The sequence below is a fragment of the Sminthopsis crassicaudata genome, chromosome 3, assembly GCF_048593235.1.
Source record: "Sminthopsis crassicaudata isolate SCR6 chromosome 3, ASM4859323v1, whole genome shotgun sequence".
NCBI classification, from domain to species: Eukaryota; Metazoa; Chordata; class Mammalia; order Dasyuromorphia; family Dasyuridae; genus Sminthopsis; species Sminthopsis crassicaudata.
Window position 1 is genome coordinate 517,892,912 of NC_133619.1, and position 17,170 is coordinate 517,910,081.

Sequence of the window (17,170 nt, forward strand, 5' to 3'; positions counted from 1 at the left end):
CTAGGTAAGAACCAAAGTGATCAAATAAGGAAAATAATTTGCATAAAATTTTTTCAGGTACGGGCTGAGTGTCCAAGAGAAATAGAACAGATATATGCATTTATATATGTATATATATATTATCTTGTTCTCTTTGAGAATTAAGGAAAACCAGCCAACTAAACATATGTAATCTCACCCCCCCAACATATGACTGAGTTTTAGTTGATGTTTAATATTAAATATATATATATATATATATATATATATATATATATATATAAGTGTAAACACATATAATATATACAAATATAAACATGTATAAATACATATGTATGTGCACATCTATGAACAAATAATTCTCAAAGAATGATTGTTAGTTTAGAAATGAAAAAATACTTCAAGTCATTAATAAGAAAAGAAATGCAAAGAAAGAGTACCAAAAAAAATACAACCCCAAAGCCAGCAAAGATAACAAAAGATGGGAATAGTTAATGTTTGAGCCATTGCAGACAGTGTATTTTTGGTGACGCTATGAATCAGTATTGCCATTTTGGACAGCATTTTAGAATTATGGAAATAAAGTGGCTAAATTGCTCATACCTTTTGAATCAGAGATTTCACTACTAGATTTGTATTCTGAAAAAGTCATTTATAAGAAGTTCTTCTTAGACCAAGATATTTATAGTAGCCTTCTTTTGGGATAGCAAACAAATGAATGGATACAAAATAGATACCCATCAATTAGAGGATGTCTAAACATATGGTGGCACATGAATATAACAATATTACTGTTCTTCCAAAAGTAAGAAATGTGTTGAATACAGAGAAGCATGGAAAAATTTACATTATCTGATGCAGAATGTAGTAAGTAAAGCCAGGGAAATAACATGTGCATGACTACAACAATGTAAATGGAAAGAACATCCATAAAACATTCAAAAGTTAATGATGTAAAATTATTAAGAGCAAATATGGGCCCAAAGAAGAGAAATGAGAAGCTTTCTTCCCTTACTCCTTTGCAGAAGTAGGCTCTTGGTTGGGCTTATGAATTTTTTAAATCTGCTTTTATTTTCTTTAAAAATACATTGTTTGTAATATGGGATGACTGCAGTAGAACATAAAGTTGCAGCAAAAGTGGGGGAAATTTTGGTGATGGAAAAAATAAGATTTCAATCCTAAAATAATTAGAAGAAAAGCATATCATATATCTTTATAATTCCTCATGTTTCCTTCCTTACAATGCAATAATGTACCTTTCCATTCACATATCATTCCCAAAGGATTTACTTTTTACTTGGCCATTTCCTAATTGAAGGGCTTTCTCCTACTCTTGCTATTTCCTCTATCTCCCACTTCTTTTTTGGTGGGGAGGGCAGTTAATAGTAGCAAAGATTTCATAGTGATTTGCAGAGAGGGTATGTTATTTGTCACTTCCTGATTCTTAAGCTGGGCTTCTCGTGATCATTTTATTCAGTCATTTTTCAGTCATATCCTACTCTTCATGACCTCACTTGGGTTTTCTTGGCAAAGACACTGACGTGATTTTGCCATTTCCTTTTCCAGCTCATTTTACAGATGAGGAAACTGAGGCAAATTGGATGAACTGATTTGCCCTAGTTAACTGGGAGGACTTCTAGGACAATTAGGGGCTTTTAGAACCTCTCAAACTATTCTTCATAGCAGTAATGTTATTATTTCCCAGAAAGTAAAGAGGTACCAAGGAAACATTTTATAAGATGTCTCCTCGGTATCTCTTTACTTTCTGGGTCATACTGTAAGTAGCAGAGCCAAAATAAAATGCTGTCTCATTATTTCAAATCCAGTACTGTTTCCACTGTAATGTATTGCCTCTCCTGGGTTCAAATTCCAGCCTTATTTATTAGACATTTTTCTCATTTTTTAAATAGAAAGATAACCATTAAGGTTTCCTCTGGCTCTAAAATTCTATGATTCTGTGTCATGTTAATGACAACGTTACATTGTCTGCTTTGCTCCTTTAGGTCTTTATTTGAATCCTTATTTTAACAATGCGGTGGGTACACTATCTCAACTTAATTTAGGGGTGGTTTTTTTTTTTTTTTTTGGCTGAGGCAATTGGGGTTAAGTGATTTGCTAGGAAATGTCAAGTGTCCGAGGTCAGATTTTTTTTTTTTTTTTATCATTCCTCAATTTTTAAAATTAATTTTATAATTATAATTTTTTGACAGTACATATGTATGAGTAGTTTTTTTGTTTTTTTTACATTATGCCTTGTATTCATTTTTCCAAATTTTCCCCTCCCTCCCGCTACTTTCTCCCTTATATGACAGGCAATCCCATACATATTAAATGTGTTACAGTATAACCTAGATACAATATATGTGTGTAAGTCTAATTTTCTTGTTGTACGTTAAGAATTGGATTTCGAAGGTATAAGTAACCTGGGTAAAAAGACAGTAGTGCAAACAGTTTACATTCAGTTCCCAGTGTTCCTTCTCTGGGTGTAGCTGTTTCTGTCCATCATTGATCAACTGGAAGTGAGTTGGATCTTCTTTATGTTGAAGATATCCACTTCCATCAGAATACATCCTCATACAGTATTGTTGTTGAAGTGTATAGTGATCTTCTGCTTCTGCTCATTTCACTCAGCACCAGTTCATGTAAGTTTGAGGTCATATTTGAACTCAGGTCCTCTTGACTTCAGGGCTGGTGCTCTATCCACTGCTGCCCCTCAACTCAGTTTAGTAATTCTAATGACAGAAATTTCAGACCATGTGAAGGATAAAATGTGATCATTAGATTGCAGAAAATTCTTTTGAAGTCTCATATATTACATTATAAAGGCAAATATGTATTCTGCCTGAATAGGGAGCTTGATGTTTTTGTTAAGTTTGTTGTTACTATTCAGTCATGTCCAATTCTTCTTAATCCCATTGGGGATTTTCTTGGCCAAGATACTGGAGTGGTTTGCCATTTCTGTCTTTAACTTATTTTACAGATGAAGAAACTGAGGCACACAGGGTTAAGTGACTTGCCTGGAGTCACATAGTGTCTGATGAGTTAGTGTCTGATTTTGAATTTGAATTTAGAAAGATGAATTCTCCAGACTACAGCTCCGGTAGTCTATCCACTGCGCTACCCAGTTGCCCCTTGGGAATAAGGAACAGCCCTGCTTAAAAAGTCTGTATGTCAGAACATCCTTCCTTTGTAATAAAGAATTGGACCCCTTTCCCCACTATGTTCCCCTCCCCCTCCCGCCCCAGCCTGGAACTCTCACTCTTACTTAGTTAAAATGAGTAGCTTTGTCATTATTATCCTATAATACTTGCTTGATACTGGTCTGGGCATGTGGATAAAGGAAATGTTTTTAAGACTTAAGTAAATTTAGGGCACAATGCTCAAATTTTAAAGAAAGGCCATGTTTTAATAGTATGTGTTGTAAAGGCTTCAGTATAGAAGGCTTCTTGTGAAGATTAATCCCTACAAAGGGAAATGGATTATGTTTGCAGGAATTGGCCTGTTAAAATTGGTCAAGTTAAATTATGCTTGTCCCCACCCATGCTTTGCCCTAGAAGTAAATCCCACTCTGAGTCTTTGCTCATCTGGTGCCTTCTGAAGAACTTTTTCTAAACTTTCAGAGGTCCCATTTTTGTCTCTCTCTCTTTTTTTTTTTTTTTTAAACTGACAAACCATGGATACTTTTTGAGTTTATCTTAAAACACACACACACACACACACACACACACACACACACACACACACACACTCCCAAAACCCAAAAAACTAAACTACTCTTTTGTTCTTAATACAGCCTCTTCTTTTGATCTTTCTTGAGAAATTGATTTAAGTAGATCAGTCTTAATCTGAATTATAAAAGCTTTCCAACCTTGCCCACAATTTTACCAGCTCACCACATTTTCAAACATAAACCATCTTTCTAACTCTTACATATAATATTAGTAGCATTCTCACACCTCTCCCTTTATCTTTGGGAAGCTTTCATTTTATCTCCTCTGCCAGTTGCCATTGTATTGGCAAGTTCCTTAGTATTCAAAGAAAAATGGGACTACTATAGCCACTAGTGGTAAAGGACCTCGCAATCAAACTATTCCAACTTAAAATTAAAAAAGGATCTCCTCTCCTGTGTATCTGAGAAGTAGTCTTCCAACTTTTAGTGGGAGACCTTTATATAGATTTAATCATTACTAAGTTTTTCCTTATATCAAGCCTAAGCCTGCTCCCTTTTTCTTTTTAAACTTCCATTTAACTCCTCCTTTTGGGACTGAGCATAACATGTCTAACACTTCACATAGTAACCCTTCAAGTAGGTGAAGACTTCTTATGTCCCTATTAAGATTTCTCCTCAGCATTCCCAGGTCTTAGTGGCTTAAAAAACCAATTTCCTGGTTTTCGTTTTTTGGGATATTCTTCCTTCCTTAAGAGGCTGTCCTTCTTAAAATATGACACCCAGATCTGAATTCAATTCTTCCATGTGTGATCTGACCATGACATGGAATAGATAGGTCAGAACTTTTTCTCGCCTGTCTGTGGCTGGATATTGTCTCCCCTAAGGAAGTTTAACATCCCAGTAATGCCTAGGCTGCTGGATCCCCGCTAGCTTATGTACCAGGACTCGTCACTTGGCTTCTTAGAAGACTAATGTGATAAGATACAGCTGAGGGAAAGACAGTTAAAAAACAGACCACATTCAAGTACATATATCAGACTTATATAGAGGCTAATTTTTTCTTAACGTATGCTGGGGGGTAAATTAATAGTTTGGACATAGTCATTTCCACTTAGAAAAGGCACAAAATTATAGTTCTTGGGTTTTTTAAAGTGTTTTTTTTTTCTCTTCCTTTCAGCATTTCTGAGATTTGAGTGATTGATGTTGGATAGGAACTTTCAGCTTTGCTTCTTGGCAGTTTCTGTGTTTCTCAATTCTCTGGAGTTTGAGAAGAAATAAAGACATTGGTGGGAACAAGGGTGAGAGAGAGACTGTCTCTCTCAATTAGTAAGTTTCCTACACTTAAGATCTTTGAGGAATGAAGCTCTGTCCCCCATCCCATCCCCATCCCCTGCTTCTAAGCAGCATATTTATCTCTCTGGAAAAAAGACGGGTATTTTAAAGTTCTTGCAAATAGTTATGGATGTCAGCCTTTCACATGGCTAAAGAGGAATCATTAGGTTGCTTTTCTGTCATACTATCTTATCAAATGTGTCATTGTCATTTTCTTATTTTTGCACCCAGGTTATGGAAACAGAGCGGATGATTTATTTGGTGACAGAATATGCTAGTGGAGGAGAAATATTTGGTAAGTGTCTTCATTATATTTTTTGATTAAAATTGTATTGCATAAAAAACCTTTAATATGCACTGCCTTTGTTTGTTTCATGCAGGTATCACTCAACACTGCCCTTCTGGGCTGTAAAATATTTTTTATTTAACCTGAAAAATGTAGGTCTTTCACCCAGTGTTTGACAATCTGGGTTAAGACCATCCAAAACCAAATGCACATTTCATCAGGCTGCTCAGAGTCCTTCCTACTGACATGTGCCCACGTGAATATGCATATGCGTGCCTGCCTAGGCCAGGGTGGAGGAGAGAGGGGTAGAAAGACAAGAGGCTGAAAGAGAAAATATATGAATGAGAATGAGAAACTGAAGCAGTCAATCTTAGAAACATTTAGTTATGTTATATTTAAACATAAAGCCATATTCTGTACCATGTGTTCACAGTTTTCTTTGACTCCTGTTAATTTTCAGAATTTTTTTCCCCTTTAGCAACTGTTTTCCTTCTTCACAATGAGGCTTTCCCCAGTTATTGCAGTGACACTGTCACAAAGGGATGTTGTACACTACTAGCTCAGAAATAAACAGGAGGTTGTGATAGTTACAAGAAAGTCTGGGTTTTTGAGGAGAAAGCTGTGACTAACAAATATTTTTAACACCAGTATTAAGGAGTAAAGATGAAACAAACAAAACTAGATTGGTATAAATATCTTTTCTTTTTGGTACATTCTTGGAAAAATTATTTTTTGTTTTTGTATATTGTATACCTTTTATTTAGAAAATTTTTGTTTGAATACAGATATAAAATATATTTCTATTAGTTTATAGATCTCAGTAGCTTACCAATTAAAAATACTTTAAGTGAGGTGAATTTGAAAGGGGAATTTTCCTTATTGGTAGGTTATCATATGTGGCAACATGGATTCTTAATTGTTTACATTTTCTCAAGTTCTTATATAGGAAGCTTTTACCTCTGAACATCATCATCATTATCCTCCAGAGAAAATAGCATTCTTTTGGTGAGGTTTTAATTGTGTTCATTATACCTTCTGTTGTATAGCATGAGAAAACAGGTCAATACTTTAAGACATACCCAGATAGGAACATTACCTGTTTTGCTCTTCTGACTTTTGAGATCACTGGGAAAGGCGATTCTTTTGGATGTTATCTTTTTGTACTTAAGACTTTTGATTAATCCATCATTTCTTTGTCAGGAGATAAATGGAATGTTTCCTCATCACTTTTTCCTCTGAAATTATGGTTGCTCATTGTGTTGATTGGAGTTTCAAATCTTTTAGAGGTTTTGTCTTCACAATGCCATTGTTATTATATAAATTGTTCTGGTTTTGTTCATTTAACTATTTTTTCATACAAGCTTTCTCTTTCTCATATCTTTATTTCCTGTGGTACAATAATTTCCAGTTTTTGTCTCCATGAAAGAACTGCTACATAAGTTTTTTTCTTTTTTTTCCTTGACCTCTTTGGGATAATGGTATAGTTGTGTTAAAGAGTATTCACAATTTGTAGCTTTTTGGACAAAGTTTCAAATTGCTTTCTAGAATAGCTAGAGTCCATTAATGTTCCTGTCTTCTTATAGCTTCTCCAATATTTGTCATCTTTCTTCTTTGTCAACTTTGGCAATCTGATAGTTCTGATGATGAACCTCATTTGCTTTAGTTTGCATTTCTCTGATTAAGGATTTGGAAGATAGTTTGAATTTCTTGCTTAGTAAACCAATTGTTCATATCTTTGACCATTTGTTTGGGAATGTCAGTCAGACATTCCCATTTATTATCATTTTCAAAATAAAGCAAAATACATTTTAATAGTCCTTTAATAAAGGATGCAGTTTATATGTTTATTAGGTTTATATGCCAACTTTGTTCCATAGATTAGATTTTAAAAAGTAGTTTTGATGACTACTATAAAATTCTTACTACCTGTTAAGCACAATGATTGCTAGGATCATGAAATTAATTTGATTTCCCATTTAGTTATCAGCTATACATTATACTATTAATTTTGAGAACTAACTAAAGTATTTTAACAGTAATCTGTAGAAATATTTTCAAATTTTCAATTTTTAATTCAGTATTATAAAAGCAAAATTTAACATTGTTTTAGGAGAGTATCATTAAAAAGGCTTTCATTTATTGTGTTCTAGTCCTCCTTTGTTGCTACCACATGGCATGAGTTCTTGAAGGTTGTATCAACATTGAACAGTCTCTGGTAGATTCTACCAATTGGTAATGGCTTTGAATATGGGCCCATGATCGATAAAATTCATGTTTTTTTTTTTTTACAAATAGAAAATGAGGACAATATTTGCTCTTAAATAGCTCACATTTTAATTCAAAGAGAAAATGAAAAGAATAGGGTTAACCTTCATGGTAGATATAAAAGCCAAGTGATAGATAGGGTCTAGCAGGCAGAAACTCAATGTGTTTTTTAACTTACAGGGAAAGTTTCATAGTAGCCATTCTGTAGAACAATGTGGAACCAAATACAAATATAAAAGTGTGCATACCATTTATTTGACCCAGGAAAACCACTGCTAGGTTTTTATCCCAGAGAAATTGTAAAAAAGATCAAGATAAAGATAAAGGAAAAAGGTAAAATGTACAAAAATAGGTATCACAGCTGTTTTTTGTGGTAGCTAAGAACTAAAAATTTAAAGGTTGCCCATCAGTTGGGGGAATGACTGTACAAGTTGTGTTATATGATTGTGATGGACCTTTATGCTGTAAGAAATAATGAGGGGGTTGGTTTCAGGACAACATACTTAATGTGGAAATATGCTTTTCGTCATTTTATATATATTATTTGCCATTAAAATTTACCTTAGTAGGTTCTTCCCATCATTCTGGATTGTCAAGAGATATTTTGTGATTGAACTTTTTCTTTTGTGTTAGCAATCCCTTTATGTTTTGTCATCTACAAATTTGCTAAAACATGATATTTATTCCCTTTTTCTATACCATTGTTTGTTTTTTAGTAGCACTGGGCTAAGGAGAAATTTAAGTCATCTCATTAAAGATATAATAAAAATAATAGTAATAGTTATAATAACTGATACATAGAACTTGAGTATTAATAAAGTACATTCTCAAATGAGCCTCAAACAATGTTCAAATAATTAAAAACATTTGTATTTTGCCCAATTTACAGATCTCATTCCAAATTAACATTGATCTGTTAATTACAGCTTTTTGGGTCCAGTCGTTCAACTACTTCTAAATATACTTAACTACATGTTATCTGTCTATGTCTCTTCATTTTTTCCCATAAAGATATTGTGAAAGACTGTTAAATATGTTATTGAAAGCTACATATAAAATATTAGGAAGCAGAATTAATTCCATGTGAAACAGAGGACATTACATATTACAGATGTAACCATAGTTAAAGCACCTGGTCTCTCTTCCTAAAATGGCAGAAGTTGGAATAGATGTTGAACTCCAAGGCCCTTCCCAGTCTACTCTGTCATCCTTTGATGATCTTTTGTCTACTCCATTGCCCCAGGTTGCTAGTAAACCTTCCCAAGCAAAAATTTTTATTAGCTTGGCTTGACTTGAGCTATATATGGTGAAGTTATAAAACTTTTATTGATCACTGCATCCCTTTCTAAGTCCTGGGATTTGCCAGGAAAAAAAAAAGTTGCTCAGTAGACTATTAGTTGCACTCAAACTCTTGTAAACAAAGGTATTTACCCTACCTAAGTCCTACCGTTTCCATTCTCCATTGTCTTTCAATGCCAGTGGATCCCCAATCTCCTTTTCCAATTCTTTTTTTTTTTTTTTTCCTTTTTTAATCCCGTATATAATTTATTTTGGCCTAAACACTGAACTTATTGAGCACAGCTCACTCCAAACATTTTGTCACTTATCTTATATTTCTATTTCCTGTGATCAATCAAAATTGTTTTTTTTGAGTCCATTTTTCCTTGTCAGAAAATAAATAGTTAGACTTTCTCCTTCTCTCTTCTTCCTGGGACAACCATTATCTTCTGTACCTTGAGTCTGTGTCCCATCTTTTTTTTTTTTTTTCTTTGATCCACTTCTTATCATTAGTTAAGTTTATAAAATCTTTTTTCCCTCTTAACATTCATTTCCAGTCTCAGTTTGCTGACTTTTAATACTCCTGACATAATTCATATTTTACTTTCTTTCCCGTAACATGTTCTTATTTTGCCTTGGAAAAAAACCTATTTATCTCACTAATCATTTTGCATAAAAAGATGTTAAAAGTAGTGCACAGAGTTGAAAAAGTTAGTTCAATGGGATAATTTGTTACCAGAATATTTCATGTTATCAAAAGCTGCATGGAAATGTGGGTATGTTAAATCATAAGTGAAAATGAAAAACTGATAAATTCATTTACCATTCAGCTAAAAACTTCCTTTTTTCCCCCTAAAGTATTTAAAATGAATATAAAAGAGAAAAAATTGGGAAAAAATTATTATGTGCACAGCAGAACATGAGAATTCAGAATATGAAACAACATATTTACATTTCATGAATTGTCCATCTTTATTTTTTTGTTTCTTTTGCTCTTTGCTATGCATTTTTTACTATATTCTTTTTTTCCCTTTCCCTCACCTCCCCCAAGCAAGCTACAGGTAAGCACTGATATATTTATATATACACACACATGTACATATAGACATATGTAGATATCTATAATCACATATATACATACAAATTCATATCTATCTATGGAAAATTGTACTACACGTGTTTATTCTGTTTCTCTGATGGTGGATAATATAATCCTTCTTAGATTCAAGTCTTTCTGTGTTTTTCTAAACTCACCAACTCATTATTTCTTATACTACAATAATATTTCAATCTTATATTATCTAATTATTTTAGGTAGTCTAAAACAATATTGATTAATATGACTGAGATATAGTATAGTTTCCCTATTTTTTCTCTTCTGGTTGAATCTTTTAACTTTTTTTGTCTGAGATGAATGATTCTGTTAGCTTTTTTCCCTAATGAAATTCTACTCCTGGTTATTATTATGTTTATGTTATCTTTTGTTTCCTGTCCCCTTTGATTCCCCTACTTTACTTCTACCCACTACTTTGTCTTGCTGTTACTTAACCTATCTTTCCCTCCAAGGATCCGATCTTTTCTTATCCTCTCTCTCCCAATCTTTCCTCCTTTTCTTTTCTATCTTTCTTATCCCATTCCCATTAATCTATACCTCACATCTTTTATCCTATTCCCTTCTCCTCTATTTCTTAATAAATTTTTTATTATAGCTTTTTATTTATAAGATATATGCAAAAACCTTCTGTTCCAACTTTTCCCTTCCTTCCCCCAACCCCTTCCTCTAGATGGCAGGTAGACCAATACATATTAAATATGTTAAAGTATATCTTAAATACAATATATGTATACATATCCCTAAAGTTATTTTACTGCACAAGAAAAATAGGACTTAGAAATAAGATAAAATTAACCTGAGAAGGAAATAAAAAATGCAAGGGGACAAAAACAGAAGGAGTGGAAATGCTATGTTGTAGTTCACACTCATTTCCCAGAGTTCTTTCTCTTTCAGTTCTTCAGTAATGAAGTTGGTTCAGTTCATTACTGCTTTATTAGAACTGATTTGGTTCATATCATTGTTGGAGAGAGACACGTCCATCAGAATTGATCATCATATAATATTGTTGTTGAAGTGTATAATGATCTCCTGATCCTGCTCATTTCACTCAGCATCAGAGCATGTAAGTCTCTCCAGGCCTTTCTGAGCTATCTTGCTCATCATTTCTTACAGAACAATATATTCCATAATATTCATATACCATAACTTATTCAGCCATTCTCCAATTGATGGGCATCCACTCAGTTTCCAGTTTCTGGCCACTACAAAGAGGGCTGCCACAAACATTCTTGCACATACAGGTTCCTTTCCTTTAAGATCTCTTTGGGATATAAGCCCAGTAGTAACACTGCTAGATCCAAGGTTATGCACAGATTGATAACCTTTTGAGCATAGTTCCAAGTTGCTCTCCAGAATGGTTGGATCAGTTCACAATTCCACCAACAATGTATCAATGTCCCAGTTTTCCCCCATCCCTTCCAACATTCAGCATTATCTTTCCCTGTCATTCTAGCCAATTTGACAGGTGTGTAGTGGTATCTCAGAGTTGCCTTAATTTTCATTTCTTCGATTAATCATGACTTGGAGCATCTTTTCATATGGCTAGAAATAGTTTCAATTTCTTCATCTGAAAATTGTCTGTTCATATCCTTTGACCATTTATCAATTGGAGAATGGCTTCATTTCTTATACATTAGAGTCGATTCTCTCTATATTTTGGAAATAAGGCCTTTATCAGAACCTTTGACTGTAAAAATGTTTTCCCAGTTTATTATTTCCATTCTAATCTTGTCTGCATTAGTTTTGTTTGTACAAAAGCTTTTTAATTTGATGTAATTAAAATTTTCTATTTTGTGATCAATAATGATCTCTAGTTCTTCTTTGGTCACAAATTACTTCCTCCCCCACAGGTCTGAGAGGTAAACTATCCTATGTTCCTCTAATTTATTTATAATCTCATTCTTTATGCCTAGGTTATGAACCCATTTTGACCTTATCTTGGTGTATAGTGTTAAATGTGGGTCCATGCCTAGCTTCTGCCATACTAATTTCCAATTTTCCCAGCAGTTTTTGTCAAATAATGAATTCTTATCTAGAAAGCTGGGGTCTTTGGGCTTGTCAAACACTAGATTATTAAAGTTACTGACTATTTTGTCCTGTGAACCTAATCTATTTCACTGATCAACTGATCTATTTCTTAGCCAATGCCAAATGGTTTTGGTGACCGCTGCTTTATAATGTAGTTTTAGATCTTCCCCCACTCAGAAGCCTGAAGGTTCCAGAGACTAAGGTGGAGGCTCCTTTCAATCCTGCTAATCCAACTGTTTGAGAGAATTGGCCTGGAGGTGTTTACACACTTCACTAGGACCAAACCTCAGGCCTGTTATCTTTCTTTAGATCTCTGCAGCTGTCCCAGAAGGACCATTGTCTGTCCTAACTCTTATTTGTTTTTAACCTCTGTAAGTTCCCTCTGAGGCATAGTTTTGTTTTTTTGTATGGAAAAGCTGGAGAACTTGGAATTTTCTGACCCACTCTGTCAAGTTCCCATAATCCTCTCCTTCAGTTAATAACTTTCAACTTCAATAGGTTAAAATTCTTCTAGACATATACATCTTGAAGTTTTCAATTAGAAATCTGAGTCAGAAATCCTAGTATTTTATCAAAAGAATATTTCTTGAGTAGCAAGCAAACAGGAATACTATCTAAAGTTTTTAAAGTTATTATGAAGGGATTTGGAGTTTGATTAGGTATTTTCTGTTTTTGATTAATTATTAGTCTTATTACCATTTCAAATGTGTTGTCTAATGTCAAGAACTGACATTGCATTCCAGATGTACTATATGTCTGTGCTATTGTGGATTGAAGATGATTGCTGTAGTCTTTTCCTAAGGGTTAATTATCTATTTAGTTTTTTGGGAGGCATTTGGGTCTAAATGACTTGCCCAGGGTCATACAGCTAGTATCATGTGTCTGAGGCTGGATTTGAATTTAGGTCTTCCTGACTCCAGCATTGGTACTCTATCCATTAAGGGATTAATTAACATTCATAGCTATTATAGAATAATTTTTCATCATTCATTTAAAACCTACTGTGAAGATTCATTAAAATTCTGCTTTTCTTCCCCATCCCCTGAATTTTTGAAAAATTATTTGATAATTCATTTGCTCAATGTTTGAAATTATTTTCATACTTTTCCTTGTAACCTAATCAGTTTAACTGGACAAGCTATCCTGTATCTTAAGAGGTACAGAGATTCCAAGTTGTTATCATGATCTTTCTGCTAAATGTTCAATTCACAGAAATATTTATTTATCCTGTCTACACAGTGACTTAAACCTGAAGGTACTAGATAACATGCTTAAGTCTGCTACATTATTAAGAGAGTAGACACTCTTCAGAGTAGACATACTCACCAAAGACATGATTGTTAGGATTACTAGGTGAGAACTCAGGTTGTCTGGACAATTACAAGGTGAGAACTCAGGTTGACTTGACAGTTCTCTGGCTCAGACCTGTAAAGGGAGTTTACACCTTAGGAATCCTAGAAGGAGCAAGCTCATTGGTTGGAGTACTTCTTCCCAGAAGCCCTTGCATTATCCCACGCCCATTCTCTGGGAGGATAAAAGAGGACACCACTCCAGAGATGAGAGAAGTCTCTGCATTACATCAGGCGTGATGGGGCTCTCTGCAGGAAGGGAAGTCACTTCTCTGGACAAGAGTTAACAGCAACTGCCTGGAGACAACGGTTCACTACAAGAAGAAGAATCTGTCTTGAGAGATTTGAGTAGACACAGCAGATCTCTTCCCAGAGAGCGATCCGGCAGCTTCTGGAGACAACAGCTCGCTACATTTGGCGCCCAACGTGGGGCAAGGACTTTTGCTTATCCTGACAAGAGGAGCTAGACCAGACCTTCGCAATTTGGTGCCCGGACACGGTCCTGATTCCAGTGGAAAAGCCTCCCATCCAGATCTCAGTCTCCCTAACCCAGAACCGTGAGTAACGAGGAAACTTTGTTAAAGATTAAGTGAGCGTGCTAATAGATAAATAAGGAACTTAAACTTGTTAAGGGCTAAGCAGCTTTTAGGAGTTCATGGGCAGCAGCCCAGGGACCAAAGGAGCCTATCACAAAAGAAGGCAGTGAATTGGAGAATATTTCTCTGAGTCTGGCTGAAAACTGGTGGACATTATTGGAGAAATGTGTGGAGTTGGCAGAGGCTCGGATATTGTCAGCACAAGAATTAATGAAAATAATGGAGAAGAGATCCAGGTGGGAAAAGCTATTGAGGAAACTCTTCATTCAGGCTGCCATGTCTGCCCAATTTGGCAAGCTATTACAGAAAAGACGAATTGAAGTGAAAAACTTGGAGATACAGAAGATGGTGTCTGTCTACCGAAAACACCAGAAAGAAATTGTCTGCTGTAAGGCTCTGGAAGAATGTGAAGTCATGGACTTCCTGCTCACAGAATTGAGGCAGATCTCTGAAATGATTATTTCAAAACTCTCTCCCCAAAATTCTTAAGTTGTTTTTCAATACTTTAAGATCTTCATGAAAAATACCTCACTTGAAAAGTGAGGAGAGGAACACGAAAGTTTGTCTCATTTGAAGATTCTTAGATCAAATCCTGATGCTTAGTTTCCCAATAAGACAATAATTGGAGGCTAACATGCCATTGTTGAGATTTCTCCTCCCTGGACAGAAAGATCGGGGAGAGGCTTTCACTAAAATACAGCAAGGTCCCAATGAACCTTTTGCAGATTTTGTGGGACGTTTGCAAACTGCTGTCAAAAGAACTATTGGAGAAAATGCAGCTACAGAAATAATGACCAGACATATGGCTAAGGAAAATGCCAATGAGATTTGCAAAAGAATTATATGGGGATTAGACAAAGATGCTCCTTTAGAGGAGATCATAAGACGCTGTGCTACAGTGGGAACAAATGCTTTTTACACCCGGACAATGATGAATGTGGAAAGACAGGGTCCCTCCTGGCAAGGGCCTTCTAGAGAAACTCGGCGATGTTTTCAATGTGGAAAAATTGGACATCTAAGAGCTCAGTGTAGGTATGGAGATACAGTGAGAAGACAGGGTGAAAGAAGACCTAAAACCCCATGTCCAAAATGCAACAGAGGACTCCATTGGGCATCAGAGTGTAGAATAATTCAGGGAAATGGGATGAGGGGCCCAGGTCCAGGGCCCCAGGCAAAAAAGACTTGGGGCATGATGGCAGCTGATGTTACACCCAAAAAGCCTTTAGAAGGTCAGGACTCTGATTTGATCAACCAGCAGAAAAGCAATCACATGGCAGAAAGGGATTACCTGATAAGTGAACCAAAAGGCAATCAGATTGCAAAAATGGATTACACTTGGGGAGAATACAGGACTTTTTAACCAACAGGGCTGTGTCCAGTGCAAACAATTCCAATGTAATTGCCAGATGATGAGAAGAGATTTAGAAAGTGGTAAATAGAAGGTAATAATTAGATAGGTTAACTGCCTGGGAGAGAGGGTTTGCTTGTATTTCTTCAGCAGGAGAAGGAATCAGATGGGTGCCAACGAGTCATATTCGGCTTGTCCATCAGAGAAAGACAGAAAAAGAGAAAGACCTCAAAATAAAGGAGAAGATCTAAGAAACATCTGACACTGAAAGAGCATGGATAATAAGAAGACTGTTAAAGAACTTTAAAAACCAGCAGGAATCATGGGACTTCCTCACACAAGATGAGACTAATGGACAATGGACTTATGGACATTTATAAATTTTCAATTTATGATTATTTGATCATGTTATTTGTTATATGCTTCTAGCATGTATTATGTTACTATGTGCTTATGTAATCTATGTAATTATGTGTAATGCCTCCCATATTGATGGATTTATGTTTCAAGGTCATGACTATCCTATGTTCTAAATCAAAAGAAAGGGGGAGATGTTAGGATTACTAGGTGAGAACTCAGGTTGTCTGGACAATTACAAGGTGAGAACTCAGGTTGACTTGACAGTTCTCTGGCTCAGACCTGTAAAGGGAGTTTACACCTTAGGAATCCTAGAAGGAGCAAGCTCATTGGTTGGAGTATTTCTTCCCAGAAGCCCTTGCATTATCCCACGCCCATTCTCTGGGAGGATAAAAGAGGACACCACTCCAGAGATGAGAGAAGTCTCTGCATTACATCAGGTGTGACCGGGCTCTCTGCAGGAAGGGAAGTCACTTCTCTGGACAAGAGTTAACAGCAACTGCCTGGAGACAAAGGTTCACTACAAGAAGAAGAATCTGTCTGAGAGATTTGAGTAGACACAGCAGATCTCTTCCCAGAGAGCGATCCGGCAGCTTCTGGAGACAACAGCTCGCTACACATGATGATGGTGATTTTGTGTGTGTATGTGTGGATGTCAAAGATTCTCTGGAGGGAGGGGTTTCTTTGGTTAATTCAATTTCTCTATCCAAATGTTCATTCAGGAAAAAAAGAAAACTATAACTCGAATGTCCTAGTCAAAAAATATTTGTTGAGCAATATGTATATATGGATATTTGCATAATTCATATTTCATTATGTTTCATGAGAGTTTGGCAATTTGAAAGTGGTTACTGTATTTAAGATGATTTAAATTTATTCCTGTGGCTTTTTTATAGACTTTGAAAATAGGAGGAAAATATAAAAATTTAGCTTTTGACTAAAAGATACAAAAATTTAGTAGTATGTAATTTTTTTAATTAAAAGAATGCTCTTATAAAGTTGTTAAGGATTTTGGGAGGTGTTTTGATGAATTGATTGATAAATTATTTTTAAAAGTCTAGTACTTTTCTCACTTGCCTGCTTTTCTTATCTCTTATCCTGTGTTAGAGGCTGTCATTAGCCAGCTGGCTGCTTCTCATGACTATTGAGGAAACCTACCATATTTCTGTTTCCATCAACAACTGTTACTAAACCAGCTTTGAAAGCAAGTCCCAAAATTTGCCAACCCAAAATTTAAAATAAGTTAACTTAAATTACACTGACAGTGTAAAGACAAGAAAATCAAAATAATCTAAATCTCAACCTTATTTGATCATTGATGTCTTTAATGTTACTTATTTGATGGCCGTTAAATATAACTTAAAGAAGTCCTTAATGAAACTTTTTCCCTCCAGTCCTGTAAATTTGTAGCTTATGTCACATAGAAGAACAGGTTCTAAGAATTTTCCTCTTTGATACCTATTTAAGTTCTTAATCCACCTAGCTCCTACTCAATTCAGCATCTTATTTGCCATTTTATTTTTCTTATTATTAGCCCTTTGAATCCCCAACTTAAGTTATCAAAAACA

General features: G+C 35.1%; 1 protein-coding gene across 6 annotated transcripts in view; it reads left to right on the forward strand.

The window, feature by feature from the left end:
• The window catches only part of SIK3 (SIK family kinase 3), a 273,189-nt gene that overhangs the window by 147,553 nt on the left and 108,466 nt on the right, over positions 1-17,170 (forward strand). For all 6 annotated transcript variants that reach the window (XM_074304179.1, XM_074304181.1, XM_074304180.1 and 3 more), the window contains exon 3: positions 5,213-5,276. In XM_074304179.1, the coding sequence (XP_074160280.1) occupies positions 5,213-5,276 (64 nt within the window). The remainder of the gene's footprint in view (positions 1-5,212; positions 5,277-17,170) is intronic.